We start from the raw sequence: 22396 nt of genomic DNA, 5'->3' as shown, positions 1-22396 counted from the left end.
CGTGACCACACCGCGCAGTGGTATGCGCGCGCGGTCTGCTACCGCCGCCGAAAGATAGGCGACAGCCGCGGCCGCTCGGCGGTGCGTAGTGATATTATACGATTCCGTAAAACCACAGCCGAGAAACGGAATTATCGCGTCGCGCAAGCGAGGGGGCGGCGGCAGCGGCGGCGGTGACCCGGGGAAACGACGAGAAAAACCGACGCCGCCGTCGACGAGACGGACTGTCATCGTCCGCGGACGCCGAGCGCGCGTGTGCGCTTTTACGCGCCGCTCGAACCTTTGTTCGCGACATTATTTTTTATCTATATGAGCGCATACGGTCCTCTGAAAAGTTCCGGTATGCGTATTGAAGTTCCGGTTTGTCTGTATATATATATATATATATATATATTGGCATATGCGTGTGAAGTTTTTGTAGAAATCGTATACATTATATGGTATGATACCGTAATGAAGGAATCCGCGATCAATCGTTTTTCCTATGCCATCGCAATTTCACTCGCTCCTCGTCGCCGAAATTCGAATGCTTCCCAACACCAGACAGAATTTAATGCTCAGTAGGTATGTAATATTTTTCATCATCGGACAGTGGGTATTCGTCAGCTGGCGAGCAATTATATTTGTGTGATACCTGCTAAGTTTAATAATATACACCTAAAATACTGCACATATTCTGTGACATATTGCGAATAGATTACAATTATGATTATGATTATGATTAGTGATAAGGATAACGAAATCAAATAAATTTATTTATGACTATTTCCATGTAGAGGTACTTATTACTCGACCGACGAAATTCGTATCATAGTGGCGATGGATATGTTTGTATGTATTATACAAACATATAGGTATATAGATATAAAAGGCAAACAAATAAAAATATTCAAGACTTGTAACGTACGAATTATAATAATAAATTGTAACTGTTTATTTTATTAATTTGTTAATTAATGTTTGATTTAAAATCAAATTAAAAATAGGTAGGTGTTATTTAATTATGTTGTATATTATCAACATCAATTTTCCTGTTTCAGTATTATTGTTTTTAAGTTTTGTACGTTTTGAAACATCAAGGTTGAATAATTATAAGGTAATTAAATTCCATGTTTCTTTTACATTTTAACGTTAAATTTTATGTGACATTATGTTTATGTAGTATTGATGATGTGGATGAGTGAATAATTTAAATAAGTATAAAAGAAAAATAGTTGTACACCTTGTACCTGTACTTGTGCATATATATACTATCAAAACTTCAAAAGATACTAGGGCTGGCTTCCGAGAACAATAAAAATGGTATACTACTGTCCAAAAGAGAAATGCAGTAAGTATTGGATATAAAAACAAAAATGTTTTTGAAAAACAATTTTTCATTTCTTCATTTTTCATCTTGAAATAACCATATATTTCATCGCCTTTTTTTTCGAAATCGGTTTATATAATGCATTACTATTTGTTTTTTCCAAATTCATTTGATTATTTTTACCTATTTATAGATTCATATTAATGCAGTATTCCCGCTGTATTTTATTTTGTTGCTTTTTGTTTTGATGTTGTCCAAAGACAAAAAAACTCACATCATTAATTTCACTGCCTTTCTATTTTAAATTGAAGAATAGGCATAAAGGTACATTAAAATTGCTTAAAAAATTATGCCCATGTCTCGTTGTACTAATTATTGGAGTAAGACAGGAATTTATAGATTCGTATTATGTTTTATGTCGGCACCTAATACTATCTATATATTATATTTTATATTGAAATATCATTATATGAATACTGTTAATAGCATCATCTATAGATTCCATACGATCAATTAGTAGAATGTTATGGCTAATGAAAATCTAATAACTACCCTAATATTTATTTAACTCATTCGATATCTTGTTTAAATTGAAAACACAACATACGGATGTATTTAAATGTGTCACTGTCCCAACGATGTCATATATATTTGACAAATGATTTAAAGGGGCTTATATTTTGTTTGTAATTAAAACTTCGAAATAATATTCAAGTTCTATCATTTTATAATATAATCATGAGGGTAAAATAGTAAATACGTCTATATGCATTTTAGCTGATTGATTTGTTTAAAAATGTGTTTGATTGTAATAATATCATATTATAATATACAGATTCGGTGGCTTGGGTATATAATAATATAATATCTATACTAGGTATATCATACTATACAGTCCATCAGGGTAAATATTATATTAATACTAGTTTCAAAAATACTTATTATATGCTAAGGTATAAAATAATAACGTTCTATTTATATTAAAATATTATATAGCCAATGAATATTGTACATTATAATAATAATAATTATGGTGAGAATAATATTCATGTAGGCAAGTACCTTTATTTCTAAATAGTAAATACAAATAGCTCCGGTAATAATTTCAGGAAGTAACACTGTAATTACTAATTTATATATAATAGGTAGTTAGGTAATAATACAGCTATTGCATTCAATGCAGTAGTTGTTTATTATTTTTGTAATATACTCTTTATCGGATTTAACTAATGTATTATAAACTGTTCACTAAAAATTAAATTTTAACTAGTTAATAATTTAATAATTATAATACCTATGTTAGATTTAAATTACTTTTTAGTTTAGAGAGTTGATACGTTTAGTAAGCCTAATGAGTAAGATATAATTTTATGACAAACATCGCTATCACAGAAATGTTCATTGTTTTTTAAAATTAATAAATTAACTTTTTTTTTTTACTATGGTATCGAGGACTGGAGGAGGAACTATGGTGCCAGTACTTCTCCTCCAGCCCCCATCGTAACAATAAATTAACTAAATTAGAGTTTAGATAATTATTATCTATATAGTATAATAATGTAATAGGTACTACTAAATATTCGAAAACACGTTTTTTTTTTAGAAAATGTCTTCAAATAAAAATAGTGATTAATTTAGGGTTAGGATTTTAAAGGAAATGCTTCTTTTTATATATTTATGATAGAAATCTAATTATTGTACATAAATTCGTTTCACGCCAATCTGATACTTTTTGCTTTTTTTTGTGTGTATGCTTTTTTTGCTTTTTTTATTGCTTTTTTCAGTTATTCTAACTGTGGAATTTTTATGTCTGTTCTGCTATAAAAATAAAAAAAATGTTTATTTACTTAATAAGAAATGTGAAAACCCGCAATAATGACCGTGACCGTACCATTAGTGTGAAACGACCTTAAACGTATAGATTATCGATCTACAGATAGCTTATGGGTCTATAGCTTATCAGCTATTGCATATAGTCTGTAGAACTTATGCTCAGTACTCGTATAACATCGATATCGACCAGTTCAAAATTGAAGTGTTATAGTTCTTTATAGTGTTCTAAAATGTCAAAAGTTAAAACAAATGCATTTTTAAAAAAATTAGTGTTAGAATTTGGTGAAGAATTTTTTCAGACAGATGGATCGATTTTATATTGCAAGCTTTATGAAACAAAATTGTCACATGAAAAAAAAAATATATATAAAAGCGTGTACGGAGAGAAAAACACGTTCAAGCTGTTAAAAGACAAGAAAATGAAAACTCTGCATTACTTCAACCATTTTTACAACAGTTTAGTAGTCAGTCAGATTTTAATGCCGATTTAATATGTTAAACATTGGTAGCTGCAAATATTCCGATAAATAGACTAAATAATAAACATTTTCGGAAATTGCTAACAAAATATTGCAAAAAAACTATTAATGACGAGTCGACATTACGTAAAGGATATTTTAATTTATGCTATGAAAAAACATTGGCAAAAATTCGTGATACAATATCAGATCAAAAAATATGGGTGTCTATTGATAAGACTACGGACTTGGTACGTCGTAATGTTGCAAATGTAGGTAATAGTGGGCACATTACAACCACAAAATCCAAGTAATGTGTTCGTTATTTACACAGAATACTTGGATAAAGTTTATCATAGTACAATATTACAACTATTCGATAAAGCTGTGCATATTTTGTGAGGAAATGGTGTAGAACACAACGATGTTTCGCTATTTGTCTGAGATATGGCACTTTATATGAAAAAAGCTGGTGATTGTATAAAAGCGCTTCACCCAAAATGCATACATGTAATTTGCTTGGCACATGCATTACACAATGTTTGCGAAGAAGTACGTGCACACTTCCAAAATGTAGATCAGTTGATTGGAGGAATGAAAAAAACGTTTTTAAAATGTCCCAAACGTACAGAAATCTTTAATGAGAAATGCCCAGAATTGCCAAAGCCACCAAGACCAATAACGATCAGATGGGGTAGGTACATGGATCAAAGCTGTCCAGTATTATTGCAAACATTTGAATGAATTAAAAAGTGTAATTGAAGACTTTGAAGAAGAATATCAATGTGTTAAAGTAGTAAAACAACTGTTTCAAAATGTATCTCTTCAATCAAATATTGTGTATATTTCAACCAACTTTGGATTTCTACCATAAATATTGTCTTGGATGCAAAAAAGAAATTAAATGAAGCTAATGGAGATATTGCAACTGCAATTTCGGTAAACTATATCGTGTTCTTCTGAAAAACAAAGGCTAGAAACAATTACTGGATATTAATACTATACTGCGTGGCGTTTCATCAAACAAAATTAACTATCGTGGGTTTGATTTAAACGAAACCTCTTGCATGAAGTATGCACCGATCACTTCAGTCGATGTAGAGCGTTCGTTTTGTATGTATAAAAACATCCTCAGACAATAGAGTCAGTTTCACTTCTGAAAATCTTGCCAAATACATAGTAGTAAATTCTTTTTTTAATTTAAATTAATTTTTCAATTTTTTTTATTCCGTTTTATAAAATTATCACTAATTAATGTTAATTTTTAGTCATGCTCTTTTTTGTTCCTTTTTTAAAGAATAAATATGCTTCACTTTTGCTTTTTTTAAACAATTTCGTGCTTTTTTTGTTATTTATTATGCTTTAAAATCCGAGCCCTATAGTGATTATGTATAAGTATAGGTTAGTATATTACTTATATTACAATTTCGTCTTTCTATATTTTATTATTTAAATAGTTCTATATAGATTGTAAGATCTCGTTGAAAATGATTATTAATTTTACTTATTGATTTTATTAAAATTGATACGATTGTGTCAAATCAAATTATTTATTATATTTACGAAGTATTAATATATTATAGCATGTGTAGAAACGACATTACATTAATATACATTATAAATTATTCAAAGTTTTGTTTTTATGTAGGTATTTTAATGCAGTGTAAGCAATACAAATAAAAATGTGCAGTTTTTACTATAATATAAGTAATAGGTTTTTTACTTCGAGACTCTAAAGTACTCCAGTTATTTTTATTAATCAGTTTAGTAATATTATATGCATAATTTGCTCAGAAAAAGTATTATTCAGGGTGACAGTGAAATTAAATTTATGTACCATTATAGCAATTCATAAGCTATATCAAACTTTTTTTTAATGGAATTATATACATTTACCTATTTAGTATGTATAATATAGGAACTGGTACATCACTCCGAATGTAAGTACAATGTGTATGCATAGAAATTTTAGCTATAATATAAAGTATACCTATCAATTATCGTATAAATTATAAATACGTAAAAATGTAAATGATATGATTACAATTATATTACGACTTAATATGTTGACTTAGTATGTGTGTTCACAATTAAGGTTGATTGCAAAAATACAGTGTCAAGGTTCAATATATGAGATCAATCAAATAGTGTTATGGTTATTACGATAGATATACCTAACTTTAATATAATACGCTACATAAGAGTATAAGAGTATGTATATAATAATTATTCACTAGTTCTTAAGGAATATTCTTTCGCTCAAATAAATTAAAACTAAATCTCGTACAAAATGAAAATGTCAAATTAGCCCTATATTGAAACTATAAGAAAAATTCATTTAAAAAAACATTGAAACCCAATGGTCTATATCGATCGATTTATCAAATTGTTTCTTATGTCGATAACTCGTAGTTTTGTACATAAAATACATTTTGAACCTACATGAAAGATTTTCGAATGGTTTATAGAACCGATTGAAGGCTTATGGCGTATATAGGTACCTTTAAATAAACGGAAATCGTTTTGAAATATTCCTAGGTATTACCTTTCGGACTTAGTCAAAATGGAGACACTAAATATAGAAAACGATCGAATTACTTACAAGTCATCGTATTAAGACAAGCATATACAGACATATTATTATTATATAGGTATTAGCTGGTACCGAGGTGCCAAAAAAACTCGGCGCGAGTTTGTACAGTAAATATTATATTATACAATAATAGATAACGGAAGTCGTTCGCGGCGACGGATTAACATCTTCCGGTCCCTGCCGAAGTGCGCGGGCTCCCGTCAACGTGGTCCTTTGTCGGCGTTTCCGCTAATCGCGCGGATTACGACGAACGTGACGTTTGCTACGGCGGCAAAACGCCTTTGACAAAAACGAAGATCACCGCGACCGTACATTATAACACATAATAATTAATGATATAATGTACTATGCATTATATAATACCAGTCGGGATAACTAGCTCCACGCGAAACCGCGGCCGCATGTGTTTCGGCACATAATATGATGTACATCACATTGACATAATGATCTCGTTGAAGGCATTATTGCAGCCATCATCTTGTCACGATAATATACGATTACTGTATCTATATTATATTCTACTCCGCAGTGTCGATATACTTAAGTTTACATGTACGCAATAATGATATTGCTCGGCGACTACAATACTCAAATATTACAACTTACAGAATAGTGTTTCTATTTTATTTTACTAAACCACAATACCATATTGGTCCCCAGCCGTCAATTCGACATAATGGAACAAAATATACATTACCATCGCATATTATAACAGTTTTTGTATACTACACTGCAGTTGAAATATAAAATGCAAAGCAGAAAATATATGCCCACCAAATAATTGAGCAGAGAAGTTTAGAAGTGGTAATGTTTGTATTGTAAATTGCAGGGCATTCCAAAGAACGATGTATATATTGATGCCACGAACTTACTACAAGAGGTGGGATGGACTTAGAAGGAGCATACAATACCATGGTAAAAATTTCTAAAAATCTAAAACGGAATACGGAATAGATGCCGAAGAGACGGACTGGAAAATACTGTGCTCTATCCTATGTGCGCAGTTCCCAGATAAATTACATTAATTTTATTACATTTTGTCATTTTATACCAAAAACAAATTTGAATAATAACCATGGATGAATCGCAATCTGCAGTAGATATAATATCATGATAATATCACAATACATTAATATCAGCTATATTCAGTTTATGCGCTTGATGTCTAACCTAACCATATTCAAATATGCGATGAAAATCTTCCTTGGAATACACGTACATATGGTATCATTGATTAAATATGTATTTTAAAATGAATATTATTTAATTAATGATGGTACGATATTATAGTATGGTAATATTAAATAATATATACCACCATTTTAGCCTTCGCAGTGCACACAGAAGGTACTGAAATATGTTCGAATCCATTTTCGTAATTTATTATTGTACTTATAAGTTAAGTATTTTGCATATATGCCAAGCTGTATAATAAATTATTATTTCATGTAAGTACTTATGCAATTATATGTCTGAAATTAAAAAAAATTAAACTAAGTTAAATTAATAAACGTTAAACCCGATTTGCGTCACCACACATTTTATATGTGTCGTAGTGTACTAGTGTACATAAAATATGTAATAGAAGTATGGGATTCATAAATGTATTTGAACGTTTGATTTCAAATGACCAATCGAAGGGTAGTCATATAATTTAATAAAATATGTGTATTGCGAATTTCAAAATATTCATCAGGATGATTAAAATAAAACGCGCGATATTCCGTTAAGAATAATACAAATCTATATACATATCGAACACGTCTTGACTGACACACTGATCAAGGTAGAGCTTAAACTATGATAGCTAGCTAGTTAGAATTTAAATATTCAAGGTATTTTCGTACTACGCTATATGTATAATCGTATTTTACTCAATGATTACACAAGGATTTTGATATTCACGATGGAAATTGAAATTTTTTTTGTACATAAATGGTTGCTACTCGTTACATACAATTAAATTGTTATTATGATTATGATTGGATATAATTTTAATATGTGATGGATATTTGGTCATTTTTTTTTAAAATAATTATCACGTATACTTTGTTTATTTCTGCTAACCGTCGGTTATCCATAACAAAAAAGTGACTTATTACTTATTATCCACCGATTCAAAAATAAATATATATATTAAAAAACAAATCAAAGAAAGTTTGAATCATGTAAGGTTTGGCATTTTTTACGGTCGACAAAGTGCACGTGGTCATCTAGTTTTATATATTTTCAGAGAATAATATTGTAGGTGAATATAAGATGTAAGTATTGACTATTGGAATAATTACATATTATACTCATGTTGGTACCATATTAAATAAATCGTGTATTAATATCCATATAGATTAGTGTGGTCTTTATTTCTCGGTCTCTGATTTATTCAAATTATATTATTATTTATATTATAGATATTAATAATATTAATATTTTAGTGTTAAATGATTCTGTACCTATCTTTACCATAATGATTATTGATAATACATTAATACACATCATGATGTAAAGAGTGATTCACTAAACTGCATACTGTATGCTCTATAGGTATAATTTGACGGGTTTTAAGGAATTTCTATTATTCCACAATAAACATCGATCGCCTTTTTGTGAGTGCTATAGAATGGTTATGATAATATTGTATTTTTAATTCTGAGCAGAGCAATGAATGTTTATCCAATAATTCTATTGGATACGAAGCATAAGATAGTATATTTATTATTGTACATTGATGCTATGAAATTAATTAATTTTTATTTTATAGATTTGAACGATTAACAATAAAACGTATACAAAGACTGAATAGAATTCATTACCATAACCTGGATGTTGTTGGACGAAGAGAGCACCCCACATCCATACGATTTTAATGTACCTAGTTACAATAACTTAACAATATCTTTTTTTGCGTAAGTAAAAAATTAAAATAATAATAAAACTTTTAAATATGTTGTTGATTTTTGAATAAATTATATTTTATAATCACAAAAACAAATCACGCATAGCTTTGTTGTCGATAATTTAAAACGATTCATTTTCGTAGTTTACGAATCAATTTGTTTTTTAAGAGCCGCGCCGTGAACTAAAATCGTCGTGTGTATGCCCGTTGAATTGCCTACTCAGTGTTCCCGGAGGTGTTTTCTGATTTATACTGAGAAACAAAAACTGTAATTCAACTGCGTTGATTCAACAACCGTTGTACGATTTCCATCAAATTTAAATTAAGAAGAAAACATTTATTTTATACACTTTTATAGTCACAGTGAGAACAAAAATCGACCCATGGACTGGCTTTTTGGCTTTTGAGCTTTGAAATGTATTGTTGGCATTGATCGTCACATCTAATTTGGGATCAGTGTCAAAATGTCGAAGAATTTTTTTTTTTGCTAGTTGATTGTTCTGTACTATCGCTTCCTCATATCGTGTAAATAAATAATTCAACAAAATATAACAAAACTGTTTCGAAGCAGACAGGATTTTCATAAATCGATCTTAGCGTTGATACTACTATTTAACTGTAGGTCCCTATCTATTCCTAAGGCCATAATACATTGCAACTACTATATTAAAGATTTTTTTTTGAGTATAGTGTTTACAATAGACCTGATCTATATTGTAATATTTGAATCAACCTAGCTTTTAATTAACATTTCTTATGTATAACAATAAATCATTCTTAGTTCTAGGCTTCATTAACTTTAGTAAAAGGACTAAAAGTAACGGACTTTCGTATAAGGACTTCGAGGACCCTAATGTATTATCAACACTATAGTTTGTTTTTTTAGTGAGATCTAAGCTTGAAATAATGCTGCTTTTGGTCTCTCAATTTAAAGACTCATAATCAACGTATGGCTCTCTACGTTTTATGGTTTTTCAATATAATATTTCACGTGTATCTCATATGTATACTAACCTTACCAATCCTTACCAACAATGATTGTTGGATGGATTTAGATTACTTTTCAAATACAAAGAAGCTGAACGACCTTGATATGTTTGTCTTTGTATATATTTTGAAATTGGTTAGGATAGGTCATGCTACACGATTGGAAAAAATGTTTCATATAATATGTATTTATCGCCGGGCTGTTTTGCTACTTCTCAACTCGGATGACCCTTGGCAATATAGTGTGGTTGGACTGTGCCGAGACACATAATTACGATTGTAGTCTGCTCAGAGTATCGCTCTGTATAAATCGCAAAAACGACGACGAGTGCAGCTGATACACGAGCACAGAGTATAAAAATATAAATTCTTCATATACATATTGTATTAAATATAATACGTTTTAATATCGATGCGTGTTCGGCGGCGGCGGCGGTGGTGGTGGCGTATTGAATTATTTAATAGGACCAATCAAATTAATACGGTCGGTTAAAAAAACATCGAGGGTCCGGGGCTTACTCTGAACCGCACTCGGCGTGGAAGGGTGGTTCGGCGATGGTAGCTGGGGTGCAGAGGGACGAGATAGAGCGAACCGGGGGTGCCTATTATTCGGAACGGTTGCAAACGTTGCGGCTTGACGGCTTTATGCGCTGCGGTTGTTTGTTCAGCGCGGCCGTCTTGTTTATCTTGCACCGCGCGCTGCACGCACCACCGTCAACGTCACAGCCACCCCAACCCCCGTCACCAAAAGCCGTATATAATATACTCGCACGCCCGGAAAATAACTTTGTATAATATAATATCATATGCACACCTATACTGCAGCCTTATTTTCACACACACATATACACACACACACGCACATACACGCGCACACATCTTCGTCTATACGAAATAATAATATATTATAATCTCTTTACCACTCGCGAAATGTAGAAAGCCGTCGTCGTCGTCGTACACGTATATATTTACAAAGATATAATGAATTTATATGTGAATACGAGACACGACATATAAGGAACGTATATACGTACATAGTGTGCACAGTCACACAGGTTCGAAGTATATGCATATACATTGGCATGTATTTTTACTATCATATACTCGCACATATAGGTTTAGGTATATAGCAGGCGATATTATAATACATAATAATTGTATATATAACTAGTATAACTACATATAGCATTATATATGCATTGTTATACCCATCTCGTTATATTGTGTTGTTGTAATGAAATAACAATTCACGCGTCTAATATATAATAAGAACCACGTGTATGTATACAACTTGTGTAAGTGTGCCTGTCAGCACCGACGCCCCCTGCGAAAGATAACTAGGTACATAATATTATGTATTATAATGCATATAATGTTATTTATACAGGGTGTAACTCCAGAAATACTGACATATAACAATTAATAATTAATTACTGAACACCGATCGACATATAATAATTAATAACTTTTGTTTTAGTAAATTCCTATAGTCAAATGAATAGTTATTTATTGGCCTATTGGTAAGCATTAGTAAATAATTTTCGTCTCGATTCATACTGCACTGAATTAACCCCCGTTCCCCGCCGCCCACAACACCAGAATCGGGTATGAAGAAGCAAAAGAATATGTTTATTTTTTTTTAATTATAAACTCAATATAATATTATAGTTTTATCAAGTTTAATTTATAAAATATGAACGAGATAGTCTTATAAATAAGAATAAGTGTAATAAATATTACAATAATGGTTATAGAATATATAGGGACTAACTGATCATTAATTTGTTTACCTGACAAAAAATACTAATACATAACTAAGGAAAAATACTAAAGACAATAATGTATAATAGCATCGTGTGCCTACGTAAACTATAGTAAAAAAAGATTTTGGACAGTACCTACATCATATTAAGGTGATAAAAAACAACTATATACACCCCAGTTTATCATGAGAACGGTCTGCAGGTATGGAATCACAATGCCACATAATGAACGTTTAATAAGGGTGTAGTAGTTGAACTCTTAAGATTGATCACCCGAGTGGTGGGTAATTGGTCCGCATGGTCCACATATTTTATCTACCTGCGTGTTATACAATGTTTGTTTACATTTTTATCATCCGGATATTATGCAACAAATTAAATTTATATTTTTAAATTGTACCCGGAGGTTGGGCAACAATTGTATAGCACAAATATATAACATATTTTATTAATTACAGAACCTATAAAATTGGAAATTTTTTTTTTTTGGGAATTAATATAAACAAAGAAAATACATAAAATAAGTCAAATGATAACGGTTTTTTTTCAATGACTTATAAATACAATTGTGTTTTCAAATAATGTAATAAAGATTTAATAAATTCAAATTTTAATTAAAAATATAATTGTTTCAAATTATTCGTTCTTTTCCTGACACTTAATGTTTCTACCCTTCTAAATTTAATATAATAAATTGAAATAAAATAGTGCCTGAATCAATGGTCTACCTGTTCTAAATGTACAATTTTAGTGGCCCAATTACAGCATACCTTTTTTAAAAGGGCCCATTGTAGTGTAATATCTGGGCAGCCGATCAACCCCGCAACCCACCACTTCAAACAAATTCAGCTTAGTTCCCCATCTTTATATTATATTAATACTACCACGATTTGGTCCATAATTAGGAATTACGGGGTCATTAAATATTAAATTAGAACTTACGGATGTCGAGACACCCAGACCCAACTAACTAATCTTATATAGTGGGCTGTCAGTTATGCGCATGTGTTAAACGTCACTGTCAGCCATTGTATGCTATAGTGTAGGTATAGGAAATCGTATACTCATTCTCAGTTACCTTTATATAATCGTATTTTATATATTGCCCAACTGATTTGATTTTTTAGTATTTTAAACTATTTTTATAAGAAAAAATTTAACATAATATAATTTGATTTGTACATGAAACAAAACAATTTTATTTAGTGTCCTACATATCATAAGCAAAAAAAAAAACAATCAACGGTGATAATAATTATGTCTAATTTTTGGCCTGTATTGATTAGTGTTACAATAAAAAAAATAACTCGAAGCATTAAAAAAGTATTTTTTCTAATTCAATTTTAAAATTTTTATTTTTTATTTATTGACATTTTAATTTTTTGAACTTTTTAGTTTTTGGGTATTTAGTTTGCTTTTGGCATCATTTTTCATTTTTTTGTGTTGTATTTGACGGCGTTTTTTTTATCAATTTACTTCAACTAAAATTTTTATTTAAAACTATTTATTTAAACTGAATTTTAAGGGCTTTGTAATGAATTTTTTAAGGTTTTATAGTGCATTAAACGCAGAGCCATATTGATAGTCTTATATAGGACTATTGATTTGACCTAAATAACCTACCTAGTACCTACCCTTTCTACTGTATATTTTATCAACTGACTGGTAATTGAACTATCAGAGATTAAATGATTTATATTGTATTTTAAAAAATACCCGATTGTCATTGCTGTAAGTCGTAGCCAATAGTTGGTAAATTTATCATAAAATGTTTCATATTAAGCCTTCCTACAATGTCCAGACCCATAATCTTATTACTTCACCGGCCTAGGAAGATATACTATCGACGAGTCCACCTCTAAAATATGTAACATTGAAAAAAACACTTTTCGATATCGATATTTGAAATAGTACTTTCATAACGGTTAAAGAGGCTATAGCTATCACTATCCGAATCGATAAATTATTATACACGAGATACCTTTTAAATTTTTAATGTATTATAACCTAAAATATTACTTTTTATTTATTTATCTCAAACAGACCATGTTTAATTTTTAATGAAGTAATAATATTAATTACAATAATAGTTATGCAAGTGTGTAACATAATGTGACTATTATTAAAACAACGGCACTCAAGAGGCAGATCACGAATTACAGAAATCTGAGATCTCGACAATTATGACGGCAAATGACGTAGGTAGTAATAAGGTATGTGCTATTCGAATTTAACATATTTTTTTCCTGACGAACTCGACACATGCGAAATAATTAGAAAAAAACGTACTTATCGGCACAGTTTTTTTTGTATATTTAGATTTTTAATAAACATTTTAATAATATGCCGGCGAGTGGTTAAAAGAATAGTTCATCCGTAGGCGTTTCTGAGTTTCGCCAGTTGTTCGTCGAGTCCCAGGATCGGATCCTGCGGTGGCGCCGACGTAGTCGTTTGACGCAGTGACGAGCACTCGGTCAAGGCCGCGGGCATTACGCTCCTGACGTCCAGCCCGGCCCGGTCGAAGATCCGAGCCATGAGCATGTCCACCTGTTCTGCGCCCGACGTCGTGGCCGTCACGCCGCCGAGCGCTTGGGTGGCGCACGTTTGCCGCGCCCCCAAGTGGTCGGTCATCCGTTCAAACCTGTCCATGGTGGCCGACAGCGACGGTAAGTGCATGTCGCGCACGTTGCAGGCCGACGCCATCGACGTGACCACTGACCGCATGGCCGAAGTAACCTGGGGCGGTTACATATTATAATTTAGAAACGTGATAGCACTGACCATACCTATCGATAATTAATATTTGTTTCTATCATATTATGCTTTCTTATCCCGAAAGAAACCATTATCTCCTTAAATTATACAAAGTCATAATTGATTTAATGGGAAGTTTACTTTTTTAAAAATAATTTTCAGTTTCATTGATTTAATGAAATCGATTTCCTGGAAGTAACGAAAGAATTTCATTGGATCAAAATCAAACCCTTTTTCATTAATTTAGTATATTTTTTTCATAAACTAAATGATATTTCTTTTCCGGGCGTGCGATTTAGGAGTGTGTAACACAATTTTTATGGTATTTTTTTTATTTTTTACGCGTATTCGAAAAAAATATTATACTCAAAGTACAAACTATTCAGAATTAAAGCCACAAAAAACCGTTTTATGTTTAATTTTTTTTATTAATAGTAATTTACATTTGGCGATTATCATAATATGTCTTATTCGCAATACAGCCACTCTACAACCAATAAATCTTTCTACTTTTATCTATATGTAACTTCAAGTTCATGTATTAAAACTTCGTTTGGATTTTCAATTATGTTATTTAAAATACACGTTTTGAAGGTAATAATATTATATTGGTCACTAAAATATCGATCATTCCATATTAATGTCTTAAGTAAATAAATCGATATTATTAATTATTTCATCGAATGAACCGTATATAAACTACAGATTAAAAAAAAAAAGGTTTAGGTAGGGTATTAAGACTTCTTTTTTAAAATTTTTGAACTGATAATAGGTACAGTATCGTAAAGACGTAACCAAGAAAATCAATTTTTATTCGTAATACAAACCAATAGGTATGGGTGACTTTAGATCAATTTTTCCAGCATAAATCCAAAAATATTTATAAATACGATTATATGAAATAAATAAAAATTATGTAGAGGTATAGAAAAGTCAGTCCGTTTCGATTATGATTCAGGTTTCTTATAATGCATTCATTTATCAATCGGTATAAATGATTGATCAAAAATACACTTTTGGCAAACATGTCATCCGTTCACAATATTCAAGCGATGAAAAAAAAAACAGTGCCAAATTATTGTTATAAGAAGATTTGCATTGCTGAACATATACAGAGCGTACATGTACAGCACGTTCATCTACTCAGATTGGTACTCGACGCAATGATGTCAATGAATTGGCCATTGATGGTGTCGATGATGTGATGAAAGTGTGAACTAATAGCACCATAAGTAGTAGACAGTAGTTGGTCTCAGCATCTCCTCATTTTAAATCAATAGATTATAATTTTGATCGAACTTTGATCGTTAATATTGTGGATAAACAGCAAGACATACAAGACAATCTCACATCGGTTCATAAATATAAACAAAAATATAGTCTTGTTTTGGTATATTTTATAAATTTGTGAGTGTATTGTATATAATATATATTATATACATATTCATTTGTAGTGAAAAATGTTAAAGTGTTTCGTGGTGATCAAACAATATAACCACTGACCACTACTTATTGGAATTAAAATATTGTAATAAAATAGGTACACAATTTAGTAACTATGTATTTTAAGCGTAACTATTTACCAATCACAACAGGGAAAATATGAGTTGAGCATTTTTTTATTTTTATATTACATGTGACTATAGTAAGTTATATGTTTATTAAATTTATGAAAATATGCATATTTTTTATTTATAATCGTTATAAATATATTTAATCGATCTATATATCAAGTTTTTTTATCCATAATTATAACCGATCAAGTTGTTCAAACATAATTTATATTTTATAGGTTAAGATCGGGAAAACTATACAAACTACTATAGTCCTAATAGGTGTTATTTAAGTTTTAAATAAACGAGAGTGAAAGTTATAACTATCCCAAATGGGTAACTTAAAAAAGAAGCAACTCGCAAGCACATATTCCATGTTATGTTCCCTTATTTTTTTCATAAACACATACATTTTATGCACGACCCCACTGCTACTAAATATAAAGGGAATCCAACACTTCCAACTACTCATTAGTAATATTAGTAATCAACAATATTTATCATTGCGACAGTAATTTCTCAGTATACAAAATAATATTTTCTCAAATTATTATAAAAGTAGGCATGTTTTTGAGATAATAAAATACAATAATGGTTAAACGGAAACAACCGGGATGCTTTTAAAATCAGATAGTGTCAAGTTTGTCTACCTTGCAACAAACCAAATTACTAGATTGCAAGTGCTATTAGTTCACACTTCATCACATCATCGATATGATGTGAATGGCCCAAAGCCCCAACTTGAGTAGATAATCGCGATAAGAAACTTTTAATCAATCGCTTTCCCTCCCACCATTTTCCCCCTCACCCTCTGTTTCAAAAAAAAAAAAATAACTGAAAAAGTTCATACTGTGTTTTGCACGGTGGCCGTTTGCAGGATGTTCAGGGCTCCTTGTAAACGGGCCCCGAGCGTTAGCAATTCCAAACTCTGGTTATGGTTGCGTACAGCGTTTTCCGCATGCACCCTACCGATTTCGAGTTCACCGAGCATCACGTGCTTTAAACATGTATGAATTTCTTTAGCCTCTTGTTTTTTCAATTTTTTGGCACTTCTTGTTATCTGTTTGGCAGCTAATTTCAAGTCAAATATTTTTTTGTCTAAATGCAAAGTCATTAATAATTTTAATATCCGTGTTATATTTGTCTGTTAAAAATATGTTTGTCGGTCGACTAAATACAACCCACAGATAGGTAGGTAATATTAAAGTGAAAATCAACACAATAACATAAACACTTTAATTTAGCCAATTACTAAACCTTCATATTGTTTAGTATGATTTAAAAAAAAATTAAAAAATATATGGCCTATTCAAACTCTGTTTTTATACATATAGATATAAAAATATATAATAATAACTTTTGTGATTTATAAAAAAAAATATACATTTGACGATTTGTGACTGTTTCACCATTTAATAATAACTATGAAACATTTAATGTAATGAAGTATCAATAATAATGTTACATTTAGAAACAGATATGAACATTGACGGATAGTTAATTAGGCAGAGGACAGTAAGTATAGCCTTTAGGAATTAATGTCTAATGATGTAATAAAATGATATAATATATTATATATTGTGTCGATGGCGTTTATTGTTTGTTGTGTGACAGTTTATTGAGTTTAATGTCCTAAACACTCTTAAAATATGCATCATAATAAACTCTTATCCAATAAAAAAAAATCTAAAAAGATTTTTTATGGAATGTTCGTTTTTGGTAGTTTCAAACAAACGATAACGTGACAGAAAAAAATATGTAAGGAGGTACACAATTAGTAAAGAATATGATTCATTGTTGGATTATACGGTGTTCATCTATATGCACAGGTTGGTATTATGTTAACTATTCAATGAAATTATTGTAGTCCCCAGCGACGGCTTATTGATTAATAATTATGTATTAACTGCGTATTGTCCGACTTCGCCCGGGTTAAAATGATTCTATCCTTCTATCGTATTCCGTTTTACTCCAGTTTATTTTAAACAACACAAGCTCAATCATTTATTACATTTATGATTTTCTAATTTTTAATAGTAAACGAGAATTTTTAAAGCAAATCATGAATGGTGACAGGTTGAAAAATAAGCTATGAACACCTTCCTAGTCGAAAGGAATCTATTAATAAACTTTTATTAAAAATGGACAATGGTCCAATAGTTTTCGAGTCTACATATATAGTGGACAAACGAACAAAGAAACATTCTTTTTTATACATACCTATTACCTATATATATTGGTATATTATTATACATGTAATAGTTTTCGATATGTACCTTTACGGTTCACATATTTACTTAGATATTATTATTCGAAGTTGAAAGAAAGTGGAATAGCGCCCCTTGTTTTTAGGAAAACTATATAATTGAAAAATGGACTAAGCGGCTGGATTTAGAATAAAACGCACCTCCAACGCCGATGCTGCGAAGTGCTATTAAAACAAATACAACCGAAAGAGTGTCCGCCCTCCGAAATAGCTGCGTGGGTACCTCTATATGCTCTCATCCGGGGTAAATTTTGTCGTTGAGGAGTTGACAAGGAGTTTTCAGTGTATATAATAAAACGTACTGCAGCTACAATATTGTAGACTGCAGAGTATATATGTATGTATTGTCCTTAAATATATCTATTATCTGGGTATTATACATTTATGTGTATGATGATACGGTTAACAGGCGTGTAATACTACCCAGTAAATGTTGCTTATTATAAATAGAACTATTTTTGTTTTTAGACCTATGTGCAGCGGTGTTTCAGACGGAACTTCACATTTAATCGTTTCGTCGTTTCATTGTGACGAGAAATAATTAAACAGTGGAATCTGCAGAGAGAAACAATAATATGCAATTTACTCTCGACCACTGGGGTTTTATTTATTATACACATTGTGGGCGGAAATGGGTTTTGCACCGCCGATTTACTAGAAATTGAACCCGCGGCCTCGAGCGCTTCTAATGGGGATACTATGTTATAAAGATAACAAAATAAACTCAATGGAAGTTTTCCCATAAAATGTCATGTGCGACGCATTATTATTTATTTTATCGATTTATTCTCTCTCATCATTTTAAATGTATATATATTTTTAAAACCAAAACCGAACAATTCGTATTACAACGGAGCACACTGCTCTGCTATTGCCAGTGCAAAAGGGTCATAATAAATAAATCAAAAATCTTGAATCTTCAGCAGAGTATTTTGAATTGAAAACATAATTATTAGAATTTTAGCTGTGAATCATTTTTGTAATAAAATACTTGATTGAATATATTATACATTAGCAAGCCTGGGCAAGTTAATGTTAATTTTTAACTGAGTTAAGTGAAGTTGATAGAAAACATTTTAAAAAGTTTAAACTTTAAAGTTAATAGATGTAATAATTTTTTTTTAACTTAGGTAATTTAAAAGTTATTTTAAAATTTATGATTAATTTATTAACTTAAGTTATTATTTTTTTTTTAAATGTATAAGCAGCTAGTTATATGGTTTAAAAGAATAAAAAGTAAATATTTATGCAATATATATCATCAATAATAATATTATTGTATTTATTATTAGATTATTTATAAATGAACGAAATTGGATTTGATTATAAGTAACTCGTTACTTATCAAGTGCATATCAATAAAAATCAGTTGAAAATTAAGTTAATAACAATTATATTTTAAAAAATTAGTTAAAAAGTTAAAATTAACTTAACTTTAACTTTTTATCTCATTTATGCTCAGGCTTGTACATTATTTTACTTATCGATGTGTATCATACAACATTGAGTTTTTATTAAATAAATCAGGACAAATTCGCCATAAAAATACGCAGTGATCGTTGTTTCGTGGCTTGAAAACGGTTTATTTATTTATGTTATTAATTTAGACGTCAGGTTGCTTATTTATTTTTAATGTGCGGGACGCACATCGGGCATACAAAATGTAACTTTTATATTTTTCGGATCCGATTATATGGTTATATTATTATTATATTATTCTTTAAGAGGACACATCTTACCAACAATAAAAAATTATGATGTAATGGAAGATGAAATGCAAGTTTAGTACTCTCTTAAATGATAATATGAACTCGATTGGAACCACGTCAATAATAATAATTGATATACAATAATATGATAATACTATAGTGGACGTTTTTCGTATACTTCAGTATCTACTTCACTCACGTAGTGCGCTATTGGTATACCATAGATGCACGAACAGTTATATGCATATTATTATACTTTATCTTATATATACACATAATATGATTGTTATTATTGTTGTATTATTAATATTATCATAAACATTTCGAGTGTTCTAATCTTTGACTTTGACTTACACATCTGCTGTTTCGTGATGATATTTTAGGATGCGTGTACATAATAAATTATAAATAATATTGTATAATAATAAATTAATACCAGAGATTAAGGCGTGTGTCATATTATTATATCCTGTGTTTCGATGTATTTGAAAAGTTAATCCTATTTAAATTAGAGGTACTTAATTCGTCTGATATTTTTAATTAACAGGTGGTACTGTATGATCGTCATTACAAGCGTTATTTGTGTTCATCTGCGTAGACGTATTATAATTCTGGTATGAAAGTACATTTTGTACAAAGTTCTTTATTTTCGTATCAATATTTAATATACTTTTGCATTAATGTTAGCTCGATAAATAAAAACGTTCGGTAAAAATAAATAAATAGCGAAAATGGTTAGGTGAAGAACATATAAGTATACCTACTGCATTGTTAACATATATATTTGATTCCTATGTCGAATGAAAATCATATTTTCATTCACACATTAGTAAATTATGTTATATTATGTTATATTATAATGTATATGTACTTTATAGTGTACTACAATCGCGTGTTTAATCACGGTCGTTTTGTCTAAACTGTCCGTCGTCTGGATGAAATCCGGATGCCAAGCTATTTTCTAACAATAACCACAAAAATGTTCGAGAGTGATTAATGGTGTGAGTTTGGCTTTATTCTTCTAACGTAAGTTCCTGTGTTTGAAATTGAAAAAATACCTGGGCGAGATTTGAATAGCAGGTTTATATTATACCATAAAATGATAAATAATAATTGACTGGAATTTCAATGCAATGTGTTTTTTGTTCTGGTCCCTTTAAAATGCAACTGTGAGAATGGAAAATATATTTTGGTATATTTGTCGATAGTCGATACTGGTTATTTTATTTTGCGTTTTAGTATTTTTAGTGTGTCAGAGCATTTTTCATAATTTGTGAAAATTATTTTTATCAAACAGGTTTTATAATTATTTTATTCAATATAAAACCTATTCTGTATCATTTTTTCTTAAGGTTGAGATTTTAATGAAATTACTTATCATTGGCTTTATTTGTATAAAGTTAATAGTTTTAATAATTACCATCATGGTGTACAGGTACATCAGTGATCAATATACACTGTATTGTCAGTATTGCTGTTACTTGTTAGTAATACCTACAGTTAATTAATTAAATTAAATTATTTATTTTTATTTATTTTCAGATTATAATAAATGAATAAACGTCGGAAGACATGAATAGTCTTTAAATTATTACAATTAATACAATGAATAAAAAACTAATTTTTAATATTATTGTATTTACTTTCAAATCTAAAAGAACTACATTTTAATTCAGTTTTTGAGATCTTTAAGTCATCTCTATATTATTTTTTGGATATATTAAATTTTCATGATTTTTCAGGGTATTAAATCCTACACCTATTTATTATATTATATTAAGCAAAACAAGTCATTATCTTAAAGAGCAGTGATAATCAAATTACGAATCATCAGGACAAAATTTAAAGTCCAGAGGTCAATAATAAGGTTAGCTTAATATTTAGGCAACTATGAATCTCATAATCAGGTACGTTAATCTAAGTGAACTTTCGATGGCTGTGTGAAGAATTTGAATTAAGTAAATTATTTTTAATTTGGCATTTGTATTAAATTCGTTTAACTTGGCATTTATATTAAATATGTGAGTGTTAGAGCTGTCGACGATATGAGGCCCATTTCCCGACATCAAGTTTCATCATAGTGATTCAAACACGTCTTTTGTTGCAAGTAGGGCCGCCGATTCACGTAAAAAAATTTAAATGCATTCCTCTCATAGCTTAAAATCTAAAAGTCTAAATCTCTTTCGAAATCGTGGCAACTTTCCATGCCGCTTCGGCCACCGCTATCGTCACTGTGACGTCTTCGTCTGCGGCTCGGCGACTTCTGCGTCACGCCATA

The 22396-nt window shown here is 30.3% G+C and overlaps 1 protein-coding gene and 1 long non-coding RNA gene across 2 annotated transcripts; one reads left to right on the top strand and one right to left on the bottom strand.

Annotated features, from left to right (window-relative positions):
* Nucleotides 1-33: 33 nt before the first annotated feature.
* LOC111027392 lies at nt 34-21287 on the top strand. Its single transcript, XR_002603776.1, has 3 exons — nt 34-564; nt 8952-9096; nt 20997-21287. It is a non-coding gene; the product is annotated as an uncharacterized LOC111027392 (long non-coding RNA).
* LOC111027391 (charged multivesicular body protein 1b-like) lies at nt 16364-17443 on the bottom strand. Its single transcript, XM_022305766.1, has one exon. The coding sequence runs from the start codon at nt 17255-17257 to the stop codon at nt 16988-16990; it is 270 nt and encodes an 89-aa protein (XP_022161458.1). The 5' UTR covers nt 17258-17443; the 3' UTR covers nt 16364-16987.
* Nucleotides 21288-22396: the final 1109 nt, after the last annotated feature.

Source organism: Myzus persicae, unplaced genomic scaffold, assembly GCF_001856785.1.
Source record: "Myzus persicae strain clone G006 unplaced genomic scaffold, MPER_G0061.0, whole genome shotgun sequence".
NCBI classification, from domain to species: Eukaryota; Metazoa; Arthropoda; class Insecta; order Hemiptera; family Aphididae; genus Myzus; species Myzus persicae.
This window is presented reverse-complemented; position numbering and strand designations above follow the sequence as displayed.